Source organism: Lynx rufus, unplaced genomic scaffold (genome assembly GCF_022079265.1).
Source record: "Lynx rufus isolate CCGP_SWC_20201006 ecotype Redwood Valley unplaced genomic scaffold, mLynRuf1.p SCAF_5, whole genome shotgun sequence".
Lineage (NCBI taxonomy): Eukaryota > Metazoa > Chordata > Mammalia > Carnivora > Felidae > Lynx > Lynx rufus.
In genome coordinates this window covers 99987026-100007131 of record NW_025814867.1, presented here as the reverse complement: position 1 = coordinate 100007131, position 20106 = coordinate 99987026, and the positions used below count along the sequence as shown (strand labels likewise).

At 40.2% G+C, this 20106-nt stretch overlaps 1 protein-coding gene across 6 annotated transcripts in view; it reads right to left on the bottom strand.

Annotated features, from left to right (window-relative positions):
- The window catches only part of BTLA (B and T lymphocyte associated), a 39837-nt gene extending 20727 nt beyond the window's left edge, over nt 1-19110 (bottom strand). The window contains exons 1-4 of one of the 6 annotated variants that reach the window (XM_047099061.1): nt 18714-19110; nt 17490-17562; nt 15079-15361; nt 11236-11418 (exon numbers count right to left, since the gene is read on the bottom strand). In XM_047099061.1, coding sequence (XP_046955017.1) covers nt 11236-11323 — 88 coding nt within the window. In that variant the 5' untranslated portion in view covers nt 11324-11418; nt 15079-15361; nt 17490-17562; nt 18714-19110. Of the gene's footprint in view, nt 1-11235; nt 11718-15078; nt 15362-17489; nt 17563-18713 lie in introns of those variants that run through there. The other 5 variants (XM_047099062.1, XM_047099058.1, XM_047099064.1 and 2 more) reach the window with 5 other exon arrangements.
- Between the last annotated feature and the right edge of the window lie 996 nt (nt 19111-20106).

Below are 20106 nucleotides of genomic sequence, written 5' to 3'. Positions count from 1 at the left end.
TGTGAACTTTGATACAGCCTGATATAGTTTATATAAGTAATTTTCCAGTGACTAACAAATGAATTTTATTAAAACTAAAATTCTACAAAAGATACAATTTAGGCAATTACTCAATTGTACCCTGAATGTGACATTTTATTTTGATTCATTCTTTAAGTTTAAAACAACACTTGAAGGGGGCGTCTGGGGGGCTCAGTCAGTTAAGCAACCAACTTTGGTTCAGGTCATGGTCTCCTGGTTCATGGGTTTGAGCCCCATGTCAGGCTCCGTGCTGACAGCTTGGAGCCTGGAGCCTGCTTTGGATTCTGTGTCTCCCTCTTTGCCTTTTCCCCACTGGTGCTCTGTTTCTCTATGTGTCTCAAAAATAAACACTTAAAAAAAACTTTTTTAAAATAAGTACAACAACACTTGGAGGAGAAGAATACATTGAAGTTGTATAGATAATAATCAATAAAACATGAAGTCTTAAACTTTGAAACTAAAGTTCATACCTGGAAACAAATTACACTGCACAGTTGGAACTCATTGTTTTAGATTTAATTAATTAATTTTAAGAAAGAAAGAGAACATGAGTGGGGCAGGGGAAGAGAAAGAAGGAAAAAGAGAAGCCCAACCCGGGGCTCAATCCCATGACCTGAGCCAAAATCAGATCCCAAACTGGGATCATGACCTGAGCCAAAATCAAGAGTGAGACGTTCAACCGACTGAGCCATCCAGGCTCCCTTCACTGTTTTAGATTTTAAATAAATAAATATTCAAAGTGGTTGGATAGGATGAAAGCAATGAAATGGCTCACATTCTGTTTCTTTGGTTTCATAATCACAGTGGTATTGTTGTTTATTTAAAATCTACTCTGGAAATGAAGGAATATGTAGTGTCACAGGGATCAGAGACACAAGCTGCCTAGAGCAAGCTCCAGCGATTCTGAATGTTATAAATTTACTCATGAAATGAACACAGGAATTTGTATGCGTCCAGAGCCAACTCCATCATGAGGAAGTTCTCTGAGTTAGCTTTCATGTAGAATGCAATGTTTATCAAAAGGGAAGTCCTAAAAATGTGCTAATTTGAAATTTACATACATATTATTTAGAGTAATTATTCAGAATTTAGACCAAAGATATTATGAGGGGGAAGAATATTTTATCACTCATATTGTTCAGAATTGCTGGTATATGGTGATAATTAAAAGTACCTTTATTTGTTTTTAAATTCTGTACAGATAATGTCCCCTTAGTGCCCACACCCAGGGGTGTGGGCAAACCCCTGTCTATGACTACTTAGTAACGTGACAGTTTCTAGTGCAAAAGTAATGCAAAAAGAGACTTCCATTGCTCTTCAATTTTCCCTTCAGATCTTTTTTTTTTTTTTTGGTTATCCTACACAAGATACAATCCCTCAGAGCTTTCAAATTTCCAAGGAGGGAGACTTCTGCCCGGGTCAGTCATGAAAGGCTTCAAGGAGGAGGTTGAATCCCCTCTAGCCTCAAACCCACCCAAGGGCAAAGCTAGCCCACCTTCTATTATCACAGTATGATACCTTCACCTACCTATGACATGGTCTGAACCTGGGAGCCCTCTTGGTTCTTTCCTCCTTCCTGCCCCATTCCATCAGTCATAAGGTTAAGTTGATTCAGCATCCGAAATATCTTTCAAATTTGTTTCCATGACACTGTCTTAATTTGGGTTTTATTTTGTTTCATGTGGATTTATTGTCATAGCCCACCAACTAGTCTCCTACAGTCCAAACTTGACCTTGTTCCCCTCCCCCACCCCATTTATTTTCCACATCATTGTCACAGTTTGCATTCTTTTTTTTTTTTTAAGTTTATTTATTTACTTAAGATGGGTGGGGGAGAGCAGAGAGAGGGAGTGAGAGAGAAGTCCAGGCAGGTCTGCAGTGTGAGCACAGAGCCTGATGTTGGGTTCAAACCCACAAACTGTGATCATGAAACCAAGAATCGGTCGCTTAACCGACTGAACCACCCAGGTGCCCCACAGTTTGTATTCTTGAAAGTAAAATCCAGTTGTGAGATTTGTGTCTAAAACCCTCCAGAGACTCTTCAACACCTGTAAGAAATGTCTAGACTTCATCAAATGAAATTTGGCCCCTGCTTCCTTATGCGAACTCACTGCACCCCCATCCTCCAGCCACCCAAGCCCACTTGACATCCCCCTACTCCACGAACGTCTCAGGCTGTTCTGTGTGACAGGCAGCATTCTTTTATAATTAAATGTGTGTGTGCATCACACACAGGGCCACAACTTTCTTGATGAGCTACTACCTGTCTCTGCAGGAGGAGGTGGCCTTAGAAAACGTATGAAAGGAAGAAGGCATGATGTAGCCCGAGACTGAACAAAGAGAGCTCAGGAAGAGAAAAATTTCCTGTTCACAACTCTGACTAATGCTTTCTATGCACTAAGGGTGCAGAGAAGACACCTCTGAGTTCTTACAAAGGTGGCCTACAAGGCACTGAGGTGAAGAATATATGCATCTCAATATACCCTAAAGTGGTTAAGTTATAACCACTAAAGAAAAATTAGACCTTACAAGTATACAGTGTGGGAAGGCCTGATTTATGTCCACTCAGGGGTGATATTCAAAGTACTTAGCAAGTGATACTCTGTGGTCATTTAGATACCTGGATCCAGCCAACCAGAAAGGCGTGCCAGCCACAAACGACTACACGGGCCAGTACCTTCCAGCTGAGCAAGTGTATTTGCAGGTATGAATACCATCAGGAGCCAGGGAGGGTAGATAAATCTGTTAGCTCTTAAAAAAAAAAAAAAAGAGTTTTGTGATTATGAATTTTATGTGAAGTAATTATTTCTTATTTTTAAAGACCACGTACCTTGATTATAAGTATCACCATGAGGAAAATCCCAACTACGATTCACTCTTTCTCCATAGAAAAATTCTTACATATGGAAGGTTCAAAATGGTTACATGTACTGAAAGAAATGAATGACTGTAACAAATGCAGGCTGCCTTAATTTGAGATAAACATAAAAGTGCAAATAATTTTTGAAAACTACAATGGTTATGAAAGGTATAATACATCAATAATTTTCTGTGTCACGAAGCAGGATTTTAGTTTCTGTCAGAAGATATTGTGATAGACAAACACGAAAAAACAAAAACTTCGGACACAGGGCGGGGGTGGGAGCTACAAAAGGAGAAAAGTCTTCAGACTTAAGAGGAAAACAAGCCTTCAGAGGGTCATGGTGGTACAATTTGCCTTACTTTCGAGGGCCTGTGTGATGGATGGCAGGGGAGGTCTGATGACCACCAGGGAAGGGAAACAAGTGCTTCTTCCCTTATAAATTGGTATGGGCTTAGGGGCCCCCTGAGGCAGCGGAATGAACAAAGTCAAGGCCAATTCATGCACAGCAACAGCAGCCATGTGATCACACATCAAAGATTCTGAAGGACATCCACCTGGACACCTTAAGGAATCCCATGAACAGCATCAGAAAGCCCACGTGGCATAGTTCTCATCATAAGCTAGCTGGCTGGCATAGCCTCGGAAAATCACAAATGTGGTGACATGAGATGAAGTTCCACCTCATACAGATGCCACTGTTTTAATGTTGTATCACGTAGTGTTGATTATACTTATTACTTTAACTCTCTGGTAAACACACCCACTACATATGTCAGGTATCCCCAGAAGTTCTAGGAATACCTGGGAAATTTATTGTATGCGTGCAGTGTTAAAACAGGGCTCCTATTGTAAAGAGAACATCGGTAATCTAAGCAAAACCTTGTGACATGATCTCAGGGTACAATGAAAACTGACCGAGCCTCAGTCCCTACCACAAGATGAAAGCTACTCACTCACATATATCTACCTGACAAACAACAATGTAATAGAGATCAAAGACACAGAAGTAGTATGAAATAGTAGTTCAGATTTTTCTTCTTCTCTGTGATTATTGTGTGATACTGGTCTTCAGATGGGGATAGGCATCTGTTCCCTGTCCAAACACACACATGCAAACATGCACACATACAGAGAGAGAGAGAGAGAGAGAGAGAGGAAGAAACTCATATAATATAAAGTTTCTATAGCAAAAAGGGAACTGGAAAGAATTAAGGAATTAACTTCACAACAAGAGTATGCATAGTACAAATCCATATTTATTCCCTTTGCTTAAAAAAACAAAAGAAATGAGAAAATTGAATTTTCACAATCATCTCCATTATTGTTTCCTCTTTATTTTTATTCTTTTTTCATTTTTTTTTCATTTTTTTTTTCAACGTTTATTTATTTTTGGGACAGAGAGAGACAGAGCATGAACGGGGGAGGGGCAGAGAGAGAGGGAGACACAGAATCGGAAACAGGCTGCAGGCTCTGAGCCATCAGCCCAGAGCCCGACGCGGGGCTCGAACTCACGGACCGCGAGATCGTGACCTGGCTGAAGTCGGACGCTTAACTGACTGCGCCACCCAGGCGCCCCTCTTTTTTCATTTTTTAACATTTATTCATTTTTGAGAGACAGAGAGAGACAGAGCATGAGTGGGGGAGGGGCCAAGAGAGAGGGAGACACAGAATCTGAAACAGGCTCCATGCTCTGAGCTATTAGCACAGAGCCCAAAGCGGGCCTTGAACTCACAGACTGCGAGATCATGACCTGAGCTGAAGTTGGACGCTTACCCAATTGAGCCACCCAGATGCCCTTACTATTTCCTCTTGAAAATTTTTGTTATACTGGTATGTGAAAACATTCTTTAAGTTTGCTTTCATGTGGTATTTATTCAGCACACTTTGAGGCAACTTCTTCTAGGCCTAGAATTTCTCATTGTGCGATATGACTATTTGAAGGAAAATTTGAAGTCTATCTCTTCAACCTAGTTTTATTGAGCAATTTGAGACTTTATGCCATATATCTCTTGGTTTTATCCAGTCTGGGATAATTCTAAAATTGTTTTGTCTTAAAATAGTCATTTTAGTATTTGCCATAGCTTTGTAAGTTAGCAAAACTTACAAAGCACCTGTGTCATTCCCTCTCCCTGAGAGGACAGGACCCACAGAGAGCTTTAGTGATCATCAGGTCAGACAGCACCCAGATAGTGGAAGCCACCTCCAGAATCACTGCTTCACATTCATTGCTGCTTGTGCACAAGCACATGGCACCTTGCGTTATCAAAGTGCTGCAGACTCATCCTCCAGATGGGAGGAAGATAGGGATATAGCTAATATTTTTGAATTCTTATTATGTGCTATTCACTTTTAGGTACCATGCATATATCGTTTCATTTGATCCTTAAAATTAGTATCTTTATATTTAAGTTGGAGAAACCAAGTATTAGAGAAGCTAAGCCACTTTCTTAAGACAACCAGCTGGTGGGAGGCAGAGCCAGGACCAGGATTGAGTCCTCCACAGCACGAGCCCTTACCTGCCAGGATAGTTGTGGAAGGAAATGAGAACACACAGGAAGAGTTCTTAGCACTGTGCTTGGTTTGTAATAAACAACAATAAGTACCAGGTATTATTATTTGTTTAGGGAAGGGACACAGCAGTTGAGCAAAGCCTACGGGTGGCAGAGACAAGATAGAAACCAGAAGGTCTGCCCTAAGTGCCTCTGCTCTGAGCAGTTATTCCCAACTGTGTTCAAGGATCAGCAGTAATGCATAATGACTGGTATATACATTGGGCAAACAGATATAATAGACATAGAAAAGGCAGTGTATCCCATAGGAAAATGTCCTTTTGTGTGAGAGATGAACTCCTACTGGATTATACTAACCAGCAAAGCCTGCCTTGGCCAAAAGTGGGAAGTAAAACTACCTTTGACTTTGGATATTTTTCTAAGATTTCTCTCAGTACTTCCCCATTACGTCTCTACCAAGTGATAAATGTCTCTTTGTCACGGTCTGTCTCTCCAGCCAAAGGATTCATGTGTGTTCCATTTCTGCAGAGTCCTGCCCACCCTATTTGACAAGAATGAGTATCTAGTGCAGTGTTTGTTGGCCAATTCTGCAAACTTCTCAATGGAGTAGCAAATGTTTTTAGCCAGTTTAATGGGCTGTAAAGAACAATGACTCATATTGACAATTTAAAGAATAGTTCTGGAAGACTTTGACTGCCTGCTATATAGATGGGCCCTTTCCTTCAGAAATGCTAGGCCCTCCACCTTGATCACAGTGCCTTCTGGAAGAAAATCAGTGCAGAAAAGGCCTAGAGCATACCTTAGAAGCCATGTCCAGTAGTATCAAAGAGAGCTTTGTCACTGTATCAGAAACCAACAAAAGTATTTCTATATATTGCCTTCAGTGATAATGTAGTTACTTGTGAGCTCAGAGTAAGTGTGGGTTATGTGTTACTCCAAAGACCCAGGGAACGTCCATCTTGACTTCTTTGCCAGGTACTTCCTCACCTTCCTAATGCACCCTACCACAGAGATCACAATGAGATTCACTGGCTTTTTCAAAACCGAAGAAGATACTTAACAATATCCATGTGAGCAGAAATTGCCAATTGTCCCCCAACATTAATTATCTTCCTTTAATATGGTTGAAGAAAATGAAATAGGGCCATGACCACTCAGCTAGAACCTAAATACCCCAGCCTGCCTTATAGCCACTTCTGGACAATGAGCTATTTGTGACATATGTGAGTTCCAGGTTGATCTCACAACATAAATATGGCTAACAGGAAGGAGAAAAGGAGAAGTTAGCTACACCAGCTAAACCTGAGGTTTCCCTATGACTGACCCAGATGACCCCTCCAACATTCTCATGGACTCTGTTCAAGGTGAACCTCAAATTATACATGTTTAGATTCTGAGCATATGAAAATGATAGCCCTGCATGTGTACAAAAAGACACACGCACACAATAATTTCTTCCACAGAGATAAGCATGTAAATTAGAGCCTATAACCATGAGAGGATAGGTGGATAATATTGAGCTTATTTGGAAGTAAGGGAGTGAGGAATATTACAAAAGTGAAGCAAATTACATATGACAGAACAGTTTGCTGACACAATGTAACTCAAGTCACATGACTACCAAACTCTTATTGTTATTTATTGGTAACTGTGGATGATCTTAGACGATGATATGGAATTTATAGGCAACTTTTCTCAACCCCAAATGAGAGATGGTCTCCCAATACTACTTTAAGGGAATTATCAAGCTAATTAAATTTTGAACTAAAGGAAAAAAAAAAAAACACTATTAGCTGAATTTACACAACACTTAGTGATGCATCAAGTAAGTCATGGGAAATCCTCAAGATATAAAGGTTAAAATTAATATGTTCTAAGTGTTTTACAGAGTTAATTCACTTAATACTCACAAAATTCCTATATTGGATCAGTGTCAGTATTGTCCCATCACTTAGATGGGGAAACAGAACCAGAAAGATTATAGTTACAGGACCAGGAAATGGCAGAGATGGGACAGTAATCCAGATGGTCTGGCTCTAAAGTCCCTGATCCTAACCATTCTGCCACTGCCTTTCCAAGAAACATAGGAAAAGACTGACTTAAATTTTGGGCCTGATTATGAATGCCTGTGAACATTTTGCGTTCAATAATTTTGAACTCTTTTTTTTTTTAATTTACTTTTGAGAGAGAGTGTGTGAATGGCAGTGGGCGGGGGGCGGGGGCACAGAGAGAGAGAGGGGGACAGAGGATCCCAAGTGGACTCTGAACTCACAGCAGCAAGGCTTATGCAGGGCTCTAACTCACGAACATCGAGCTCATGACCTCAGCTGAAGTTGGGTTCTCAACCAACTGATCCACCCAGGAGCCCCAACAATTCTGAACTCTTAAGATAAAACTTACAAATAAGGAAAATTAAGTAGGAAAGCCCCAGTGAAGCAAGATAACCAGCATTTGTCTTCAGTACGACAATAGAGAAAATTTTGATAGTGGAACAGATAAAGGAACTATTAATTAAAGAATTATCAGTGTTAGGAAAGTCTATTCAAGGCTCTTATCAGCACAGGAGTTCATCTTTTCACGCTTTAATCCACAAAGTCCTTTAGCTGCAGAATATATTCCTGGACATTTACGTAAAAGGTAATCATATTTTGTGGCAGACATTTTGATAATAACAAAGCACAGGCACTTGGCAGAAGACGGAGTTCTATCTCTAGCATACCATGTACACATTTCAATAGGAACAGATAGCTAGAGCCATAGAAATAAGTCTGAAAAAGACGCCGTGTTACAAAACAGAAACTTAAAAAATGATAGACAGGCACAGGACACCTTCTTCCCTGTTTCTGCCCAGACACAAGGACATGGCCAGTTTGTGGTGGAGCGGCATACCCTGTGTGGGATGTGGGGTACGGATCCATGGGCCATACTGAACTATCACAACGAAGGAGAAAGGACACAGGCAGGAGCCAAGTGGAGAGTGGCCCTAACTACTGCGTTCTCAGTGGAACTATAAGTGTCCACTGGTACTAGACTAGAAATTTTTTTTTTTAATCACGGTAAGCAGCAATCAAAGATTTACTACTGTCTTCATTTCAGACCATATATAGTGCTAAGAAATACCCACATATTAATTGCAGTACTCCTGCCTGCTTGAAGACAGAATCCTTGGTCCAAAGCCTTGTAGCCGGACCTGCTCCATGGTGATGCGTCTTCACCTGCAGCCTAGTTCTTTTTGGTATAATCTGCCCATCTGTGCATTAAGGGAAGGTGCTGACACCTTTATTACTTTCATCAGGACAGAAGTCATACCCAGATACCAAGAGGCAGAGTTCCCTCTGACTTTTTTGAGAAACACAAAAAGCAAGCAAGCATAATTTTAAGGAACAATTTTAAACAAGAAGTTTGTAGAGAACATAACATTTTTCCAACCTTATTACAGACACAGATTCATTCCTAGGAAGAGGCACACAGATCTCACATTGCTTTTAAGTGGATGGAAAGAAATCTATAAAAATTATTTTTAAGCCTTTTGAAACTCTGCCAGTGTAAAGAATTCAGTAGTTAAGTATAACATAGGAAACCCCCAAGATATGTAGGTTAACATGAATGTGGTTTTAAGGAACAGAGCCTTCAGCTCTGTCTGGAGGAACAAATTTCACCAAACATTTATCTCAACCTGTATCTTCAATGTAATGCAAGTCATGTTGCAATCTATCAACTGCTTTATAATATACCTGGCTGGCACTTTATCTGAGGCTTTCTGTTTAATTTTCCAAATAATTGGATCCACTATAGTTGGGACTAAACATATTGTGCAACATATTTCATTTTTTCATTTTGTTTAGCTTTAAAAGCTCAACTATTTTAAATGATAATGTTAATGCTTATTTCCCATTTAACTGAATTTTTGGGAGGTTTGCTTGGTTTTGTTTAGCAAAAACACCGTTAACATTTGTCAGCTTTTATTATGTGCACTTTTTATACCAGGCACTTCACCCATATTATTGCATTTATAGTCTTCACAATAGGCCCATAATTTAGGTACAATTGTTATCTCTATCTTACAAATGAGGAAATGAAGAATAAGAGAGAAGAAGAAACTTAACCAAGGTCACACAGCAATGGGCAGAGCCAGTAAACAAACTCGGGCCTAACACCCATGTATGGCTTTATAAGCATATTGGGAAAGGAATAAAAGTTGTACCCCACCTCCAGGGTGAAATAGCACTGAAAATTCTTTTACTCCATTTCACACAGGATAGTTTATGTGTTCTTCAAATTGGTATGAATTCTGTTTTTTAATGTTTATTTTTTTTTGAGAGAGAGAGAGAGAGAGAGAGAGAGAGAGAGAGAGCGAGCGAGCATGAGTAGGGGAAGGTCAGAGAGAGAGAGAGACAGAATCCAAGGCAGGCTCCAGGCTCTGAGCTGTCAGCACAGAGCCTGATGCAGGGCTCGAACCCACGAAATGTGAGATGATGACCTGAGCCAAAGTCAGATGCTTAACTGACTGAGCCACCCAGGCACCCCAGAATTCTGTTTAATATTTGACTCCAGTTGTAACTGGGATTTTAGGCATCTGATGGAAAGTGAAAAACCCAGCCAGCCATCTAAGCACCCTATCAATGTAATACCAAATATTTGCACACATGAAAATGTTTAGATGACTGGGAATTTTTACTTTGCACCTGGTTGTGAGCCATCCTTGCATCGTGAAGACAAATTCCAAACCACACTGTTCCAGAATTTAAGATGACATTCTATAGGATTTCAGCGACCATATTTTCTGATTTAAAACCACAGCACACAAACTAATACGAGTATGTGTATTTGCAGGGATAACAAGGCAGGATATTTGCAATCAGACCTGCGAACATCAGAAACACCTGATAGCTATTTATAGCCTTTCCAATATATGGGCTCCTATATCAGTGTAAGGGAGCAAAGGAACTCACCAGAGGAAGAAATTGCTTTTTTTGCCTGCATAAAATCTTTGCAGAAGAACACCATCTATGCAGAACCCAAGCTGTTTTCTATATCATATGACACCCAAGTAGGAACCATCCTCTTTCAGCCTAATAGAAGCAATGACAGAATGCTCCAATCCTAGATTTCTGAGCATTTTCTCTTTTAGTATTCTCCAGGTGCACACCCCACTGAAGCAAATAATACGACTTTATTTAGTGACACTATTCAAGAGTAACCAGAGTCAGATATAACCTCAGTTATCAAACACCTACCCAACGGAACACTATAGCACTCTGCTTGCTTCAGTTTGGAAAAGACCAGCTATTTAGTCACCATCAAGATGGCATCCAGAGCATTTTTGCCAGAAATAGTGATAAATTTGTACTTTATTTAAACATCTGCCCAATTCTCTGTCCTTACTATCAGAACATGTTTTTTTTTAGTTTTATTTATTTTGAGAGAGAGAGAGAGAGAGAGAGAGAGGGGGGGGGGGAGGGGCAGAGAGAGGGAGAGAGAGAGAGAATCCCAAGCAGGCTCCACACTGTCAGCACAGATCCCAATGCAGGATTCAATCCCATGAACTGTGAGATCATGACCTGAGCCGAAATTAAGAGTCGGACACTCAACCAACTGACCTGCCCAAGTGCCCCCCATCAGAACATGTTTTTAAGAAAATCAGCCATGCCATGACTTGAAAACGATGTTACTTAGTTTATGTTCTAAAATGTGCTCACTGAGCAAACCTCACTCTATGGTTTCATCTACCATTATCCACTTGACATAAATAATACATCCTGCTAACATCGGCAAGCAAAATTATTCCCTCCAACACCCCCTGGGAAATAAAACAAGACATTATTTAAGTAAATGCCTTACCGTTGATACTCCAGATGCCCAGATGTGGGATTAGGAAGAGCACCCAGGACATTTTCTCAATTCCAAGCATGCCAGGTGATCTCTTCATTTCCTGTGCATATCAGGGATGGAAAAAGTCCAGTAGACTTCTCTTCTTTCCTTGAATTCCTCAGGCTTGGACCACGTTACCTACCTCAGTGACATCTGTGAGATACAGAAGAGCAAGGAGGCAGCAGAAGATAGTAGGAAGAGCTTGAATAAATTTGTAAAACAAAGTGAGCAGAAAGATTACGTGGTACTCTATTGTGTGGTTTTTGCTTCTTGTCAAATCGGCTTCTCACTTTCAAACACTACGATCTGCAAAGCAGCTCAGTCCTTAACTTCTCCTTCCGCTTACCACCCTTTTTGCCCCACACTGAGGTTTTCTCATGTTCAGTGACATGAAAAATCAAACTTTAAAGAAGTCTATAGTGTTGCAATCTTTAGGTTGAGATTTCAATCACATTAAGTTCAGGGAATTCATGGTAAAAAGTACCTATGGTAAGTATGCCTTTTCCCATTTCATAGCTTTAGATTATGAAACTTCTTTTATGTAAAAGGTCTTAGATTTTTCTTCCCAAACATCATGTCATGGCAAGATGAGAATGCTTATTGTCATTACACCAGTGATTTATCTGAGGTTATGGAGAATATGAGTGACAGGAAGCACTTCCTCAACAGATGAGGGAAGGGCAAGTGTCTTTAATCTGTAGTTAGATATCAATGGAACAAGACCATCGTTAATATTAGCTACATGTTCTCTCTAAATAATAAAGTTCCGAACTGAATGACATCTTGAATATCAATTAAAGGAAACTTCCATTTTCAACATTCTTCATGTGGTTATTGTCTGGATGAAACAGAATAGAAATAAGAGGAAGAAATGGAAAAGTTTAAGATCAGATAGCTCAGGGTGGAGGTAGGACAGTTTTGTCCAAGTTAGCTGTGCTTCTAATTATAGAAGCTAATTAAATTCACCCATTTGAGGGGCGCCTGGGTGGCGCAGTTGGTTAAGCGTCCGACTTCAGCCAGGTCACGATCTCGCGGTCCGTGAATTCGAGCCCCGCGTCAGGCTCTGGTCTGATGGCTCAGAGCCTGGAGCCTGCTTCAGATTCTGTGTCTCCCTCTCTCTCTGACCCTCCCCCGTTCATGCTCTGTCTCTCTCTGTCCCAAAAATAAATAAACGTTGAAAAAAAAAATTCACCCATTTGAGATTCCAAATGAGAAACTGAGACTTGTGACATCTCTGGTCATTGGCAGAAGTTGACCTTGTAAGTCTTTCTCCCAGAGGCTGGTGATTTTCTAACAAGACCAAACTTCAATGGTTTTAAACAAGTTAAAAAAAATAGTTATATTAATTTAAACAGATATTGTGTGATGGTTGGAGAAACCAAGATGAATGAGCCATTGTTCCTCATTTTAAAGAGCTCAGTGAATGAGTACTGTAATCTCCTCATATCTGTCTTTAGTGTGGGAACTGAAACATTCATGCATTTCAACCACCACAGTTTAACATACAGCAACTGTACCTGTCGTCTTAGAGCATCCATTACTTACTAAGTAAACATCCTGTGAAATATTTATGCAGCATTTATAAACTTTTTTTCCGGTGCTCAAGGTGGAATGCAAACTTTCGGTGACAGCTGAGGCAAGGCTCATTATGTCTTTGAAATGGTCCCCGAAGTGAAAAGCCATAAACCATAAGCCAAAGATCTCAGAATATTGTCCCAAATCAGAGAGAAGTCATATATGCTTTGTTTATCTCAGCATAAATCCTTTATGATCCACTATTTTAAAAACATTTATCCATATTAAAAAAGCCCAAGTTGACTAGATAAAATTTGGAAAAGATGTTATGCAACATCTAGTGTATTTTTTAAGATATCTATTTTGATACTTCCATCAGCATGACTTGCCCTTTACCCCTCCACTGCTGCAGTCCTGATAGACCCGCTGTAGACAGAACTCTCCCTCAGAATCTCACTCCTGTCTTCCTTCTAGTGAAGAAGAATGGAAAGAGGCCTAGCTTCAAAGTTTGTTAGCTCAGCTACAAGTCAATTTTGCTTTACATCTCTACCTCATCTAGTAATTACGTTTCTATCCTGACCCTCCCCTCATTATAACCATGTAATTTTTGATTTAAAACAACCCAGGTGCCCTAACTTGGAGGTGCTTGGGTCATTCAGTCAGTTAAGTGTTCGACCCTTGGTTTCAGCTCAGGTCATGATCTTATGGTTCGTGAGTTCAAGCCCTGCATCTGGCTCTGCACTGACAGTGCAAAGACTGCTTGGGATTCTCTCTCTCCCTTTCTCTCTGCCTCTCCCTCACACACACTCTCTCTCTCCAAATAAATAAATACATAAAAAAAAACTTTTTACTTAAATGTGAAAATTTAAAGAATTTAGTACATTTTAAAAAGGAATTGTATTGTATTTTAGAAACAATTTTAAAAATATGCGTCTATCTCCAATTTTATTGTGAAAGACAAAAATCAAAGTAGAATTTGGCTTCCTAAAATTCATTTTGCAAACAGTGGCACTTGGGTGGCTCAGTCAGTTGAGCATCTGAGTCTTGATTTCAGCTCAGGTCATGATCCCGGGGTCATAGGATTGGATCCCGCATTGGGCTCTGCACTGAACATGGAGCCTGCTTAAGATTCTCTCTCTCTTTCTTCTGTCCCTCTCCCATGCTCTCTCTCTCTAAAATAAAATACTAAATAAAATTCATTTTGCAAACTTCTTAGGAGGTACATAGAGGGCAAATTCTTCAGTTCACTTACAGATTCAGTTGCTTTCTTGAATCATGAAGCAGCTGTACTTTCTCCAAGATTTTTACCCCAGGGGTGGGGTCAGAAAAACAGGAATCACAAAACAGATGCCAGACCCTAGAGAGGTCTTAGCACTGACATCGTATTCTGTGTCTCCCTCTCTCTCTCTGCCCCTCTCCTGCTCACATTCTGTCTCTCTCAAAAATAAATAAACATTAAAAAAATTTAAAAATTTTAGCACCCTGAAAAACACTGCATAGCTTCTACTGTTATGGAACCAGGCTGGAACGCTGGCAGAAAAACCAAGTGACACTCAGAGATTTTGGTGGATTGGAGATTTATTTAACACCGGCGGGCTCAGAGGAGATCATTTCTCCAAAGATCTGAGCACCAAATGCAAGTGGGAATGGTAATTTGTAGTTATCAGCTTCCATATCTGTGGGGGTTTTCACGTGCGGCAAACAGGGCAAGGAGAACCCGGAAGAGGGGTCTCTAAGCTAGAGACCAGAGCATGTTTTAGTCCCGTGTAAAACCTTATTCATTTTTCCAACACTACCACAAAAGTAGTACAGCATTTAAAACTTTTTCCATTCTTCTGCTTGTTGTCCTCTCTTCATCAATATTCTTGATAGCATTGGTTTCCAAATATGCCTGTACTTTAGAATCAGTCTGGGCATTTTTTATATAGTGGGTGGGATTCCCAGATCCCATCTACATCCATTGGATGAGAATCTCACAGGATTGAGGCCACATACCCCTATTTTAAAGAAATCTCCCAAAGTGATTCTGTTAGCTGATCTGAATGGATACTTGGAAACCAAGTATGAATTTGTGGGATACATGGACTTTTGAGTCACAAAAGACTTGGTACCAAATCTTTGCCACTTATTAGCTATAGAACCTTTCATAAATTTCCTAGATTCTTAGAGTCTATAGTAGACACAGAGATGTACCACGTGGGTACCCCTTCAAAGACATTTTTCTTAGCTGTGGGAAATGCAGTCAGTAGACAGCTTCCAGGTATAAACTTCTTTAGGGACTGCCCGGTTGAGACTCACCTTGTCCAAGGTCATGATTTTCCAGGACAACCTGCATCTAGTGATGGAGCAGGGAAAATGTGTAAAAGGCTGGCCATTTCAGCCTCCCATGTGATGTTGATGGGCCATACTTGATCCAGAGGTGCTGGTTGTCAGCCAAGGTTATGGCAGGCCTATATCAGTTTAACTTCTTCCTCTGCCCAGTCTTGCTTCTGCCCTCTTATTTTCACAGGTGCTAATCCCTAATTTATCTCAGTGTCTGCTTCCAGAAAATCAAATTTGTTCCACATCTTGATTTTATGTTCTGTAGAACACAGATGGTAATAACATCAATCTGTCATGTTGGTGAGCTGCGATAATGTATGCAAAGTGATCATTAAATTGTATCTATAATTATTCCTGAGTCAACGATGGGCTTAATTTGGACAAGATGGATACCAGGAAACCCCGTGTTAATAAGTCAAAATACAATGGTGGCAGAACAATTTGAATATGTTTATTTGCTAATGGGAGTCACTGTTGCATGGAGATTGAGACTGTGAATAAGCATCGTAACAAAGCTTTGATTAGCAAATAAATGTAGCAGATTAAAGGTGGTCTGAATTCCCCCCCAAATTTACAAGGATGGATCGGTCATGCCAGGAGGCCTCAGAAGTAAAGGGCAGAAAGAATTAGAAGCCTGAGGGCAGGAGATCTAAAGAAGGGCCTATATTGAGAAAACTCTCCAACCATACATAAGACTGGAAGGAGTCAAAGCAGGGGTGCTATCACAGTAGAACTAGAGGGCTGGGTAGGTAACCAAGGCAGGGAGGGACCATTCATCAAAACTGGAATACAAAAAAAGGATCCACACCCCAAGATGGGCAAAGAGGCCAATTTGATATTGAGCCTTTGCTCCTTAAAGTATCCCTTGGGTGAAAGGATTGGTCCCACACTATGAGGTGGAGAAGGTTGACCCAAAACATGGTATAAAATACCCTCAGCTGCAAAACTTAGAAGACTGAAGATGCTTTGTGCAGGCAGATGCTTTGGGCAGGCAGATGTATACACAGAGAATGCCCAAGAATGCCCTTCTCCCCTTACTTCCCTACTGGCAGACTTGAAGTGTATTCTGGTTCTATCATTTCCTAGATGTGTGGCCTTAGACAAATTACTTAACTTTGAATCTATTACCTCGGGAATAATAACACCTACTGAAAGGTTGCTATAAGTGTTCAATAAGGGGCTTAAATAGTGCTATATATTTTAAGTTACTATACATGAAACCACCTACCACAGTGCCTTACTCAAAACTAGGATCCTGACAAATGCATTTTCCTTTCTTTCTTCCCATTCAGATACGGACATAAAGTTGACTTCTCTTATATCCTATGCACCTGGGTGTACCAAATTTGTATGTGTTTATAGTACTTACTTGTACTATACTTTTGTGCTATTGTGTATGTTTATTGCATTGCTTTCCTCATGAAACCAACTATGGTTGCATCCATAGCTTTGGATGCATCATAGCTTTACAAATTGTTTTTTATCTTTTACTTTTGTGGATGTGTACATGCTTTGATGCATTTGCAGCTTCAGGTCTCAGCAAAATGTTAGAGTCTGAAGCCATGAACTTGTTCTTTCAGGAGGAATTATGGGGGCTACATGGAAAAGAAGGGTAGCATACCTTATAGATTTCCAGCTACAAGCAGTGTAAAGGACCAGGAGCCCCAGGTTCTGTGCCCCCAAATCCATCATCCACTTTGTGAAAGAGGCCATGCTTTTTAGCCAGTGACTAAAGAAAATGCAAATACCAAGGCAGGTCCATTTCTGAGACACAGGACTCCTCTAATGACAGACTTTGGCTTAAGAACTCCCTTATAGCCTTGCCAAACCTTCCTTAGAGTTCATATTAGTCTAGGATACTTCCCCCTAACCTACTTCCTGCTCCCCATCACTATGGATCAGGGTTGCTTTGTGGTCTTTCTCCCTTCTCCCCATTTTTCTCTCATACCTCCCCACTTTTTCTCACAGGCATTTCTCCTAATCTAATCCTTGAACAGTTTGGAGCCTGCATTTGGAGAACCCAGTCTAACACGTTAATTTTTCATAGTTACAACAACATAGAATATACAATTTCTTATCTTGCTTCCCCTTTCCTCTTGTTCAGTGGGTAGTAATCTTCATAGGGGGAAAATTTTTTTTAGAAGGTAGGAAGGCATGACAGCTAGTTAGTAAAAATACCAGGATTAAATTAGTCAATTTGGGAGAAACTGTAAAGATCAGCCAAATCATGGAGAAAATAGTGAAAACACAGGCAGAGAAAAGAGATAGAGACATGGAAAAGTCACAGTATTTTAACTATAACAGTGATGGTAGCTAAGAGCACTGTGGGAATTTGACCAAAAAAAGTGAAAGGCTTTTTCAGAGCTTCACTGCTCATGCTCACTCACATTTGTCTTCACGGCAGAGTCCTCTTCTTATTTATATGGCTTTATGAGGAGAAAAAAATGCAGATGAAGTAAACTGTAATTTGAAACAAAACACAATGGAGTTAGCTTGGTTTGGAGTAAGGTTAAAGAAATTATTTGGGGGGCGCCTGGGTGGCGCAGTCGGTTAAGCGTCCGACTTCAGCCAGGTCACGATCTCGCGGTCCGTGAGTTCGAGCCCCGCATCGGGCTCTGGGCTGATGGCTCAGAGCCTGGAGCCTGTTTCCGATTCTGTGTCTCCCTCTCTCTCTGCCCCTCCCCCGTTCATGCTCTGTCTCTCTCTGTCCCAAAAATAAAATAAACGTTGAAAAAAAAAAAAAAAAGAAATTATTTGGAAGAAGTTGTCCTGAAATGAAATATATACACATTTAATAACCAGTATGGTACCAGTCAGATCACATGCTGGCCACAGAGCTAGAAAAGCTTTCTGAAGGCCCCAAATGTGCCAGTCATCTTACTTGGTCAATAATTAGGAGATCCAAATTGAGAGACCCCAACGAAGGGTCCCAGGAAGTCAGGTAAGCAGGGACTACTTGAGGGCTCAGGATAGCAACTAGTTGCCATTCACCAACTGGTCTGGAAGTGCAGCATTCATATTTTAATGTCTGGTAGAGCTGTGCCAATGGTAACTGACTACCTTTCAGTTGCTTATCCCTTTAATATTGATTAGTCAGTGTTAATAAATCCAAATTACACAGCTGACCCTTGAACAACATGAGGGTGAGAGGCCCCGACTCCCCCACACAGTCAAAATCTGAACATAACTTTTGACGCTCTCAAAACTTAAGTATTAATAGTGAGAGCCAGGAGAGATCACTTTTTACTGTGATCTACAATTTGCTGGAGAAAGGAACTGCTCACACAAGAGATGATTAATCTCACAGGGCATTTTAAGTGGATACTGGCGACACTCAAGGTCACTGCAGTAGCAATAGCAGGTGGCTATGAAATTACTACAACACTACAGTATATACTATGGTACATTTTATGAAGTTACAATTTAATACTAGGTCTATGTTTGTTTACATTTCTCTCAACTGTGCATGCCACCATATATAGTCCATTAAGTGTTTGTGAGATTTGATAAATTTTAACTTTCTATATTTTGTGTGTATTTTATGTATATTAGTGTACATTTTATGGTAGTAAATAATAAACTAGACTAGTATCTATGCATTTATGACATACCTTTTTCCTAATTTTTTCTATACTTCCAGGCTATGGGGTTCATCTGCGAAGTTCTTCAAATTTTTGCAAATCTCCAAAACATTTTCCAAAATATTTATTGAAAAAACAAACAAACAAACAAACATGTGTAAGTGAACCTGCTCAATTCAAACCCACGTTGTCCAAGGGTCAACTGTGATTCTCAATTGTCCAACATAGTAGCATCTAGTGGGTAGAGGCCAGACATGTGGCTCAACATCCTACAATGCACAGGACAGAACTCATAACAAAGAATTATCCAGCTCAAAATGTCAATGGTGCTAAGATTGAGAAATTCTGGTGTAGAATGAACCAATATGCAGTATCTTCCTCAAACTTCTCTAGATTCACATTCCCTGGTGGCAGTGGAGGCCCTAGAAGTCATTTCTGGAGACTCAGAAAGCAGAGTCTTACACTAAGTACTAAAGAACCACACAATGATCATGTCCAAAAAGGAAAAAAAAAAAAAAGAAAAAAAAAAAAAAGGAAAAGAAAAAAAAAAAAAGAAAAGAAAAAAAAAAAGAAAAGAAAAAAAAAAAAGCTTTGTAACAAATATAGGGACTATGTTTTGTGACCACTTGAGTTTCAGGCTTCCACCCCACTTTGCAAGGCCTCTGCATTACTGCATCTTGGAACTGATGAAAATTTATGATAAATATAGAACTCTCTACTCCTTCAATTCAAACTTGAAGAATTTGAAGAAGTACCTATATCAGTCTTTTACCAAAGCCATCTCAAATTCCATTTTAGATGGGTTCCCCCTAAAGCAAACCCCAATTCAAGGACTCGAGTGCAAGCAGTTTATTTTGAGATGTTCGCAATACAGTAGGGGAGTGAAGAACACAGGAAGGAGAAGAAGGCTAATAGGCAGTGTGCTTTCTAGCAAGTTATTGCTGTGAATAATATACTTAATCCTCACCTCAGGAACGCTGAAAGCCAACAATGAACGGATGCCTCAGTCATCCCACTCAAGGACTGAGGAAGTTGGGGCATTTAACCATTTTATTAGTTTCCTATTGCTACTATAACAAACATGTGGCTTAAAATAATACAAGTTGATTATTTTACAGTTCTGAAGGTCAAAAGTAAAAAACAGATCATACTAGGCTAAAATCATGGAGACAGCTGGGCTGCATCTGGAGGTTCTAGAGGCGAGTTTGTTTCCTTGCCTTTTCATCTTCTAAACATGACCTGTATCCCTTGGCTAGTGTCCCCTTCCTCCATCTTTTTTTTTTTTCTTCAACGTTTATTTATTTTTGGGACAGAGAGAGACAGAGCATGAACGGGGGAGGGGCAGAGAGAGAGGGAGACACAGAATCGGAAACAGGCTCCAGGCTCCGAGCCATCAGCCCAGAGCCTGACGCGGGGCTCGAAC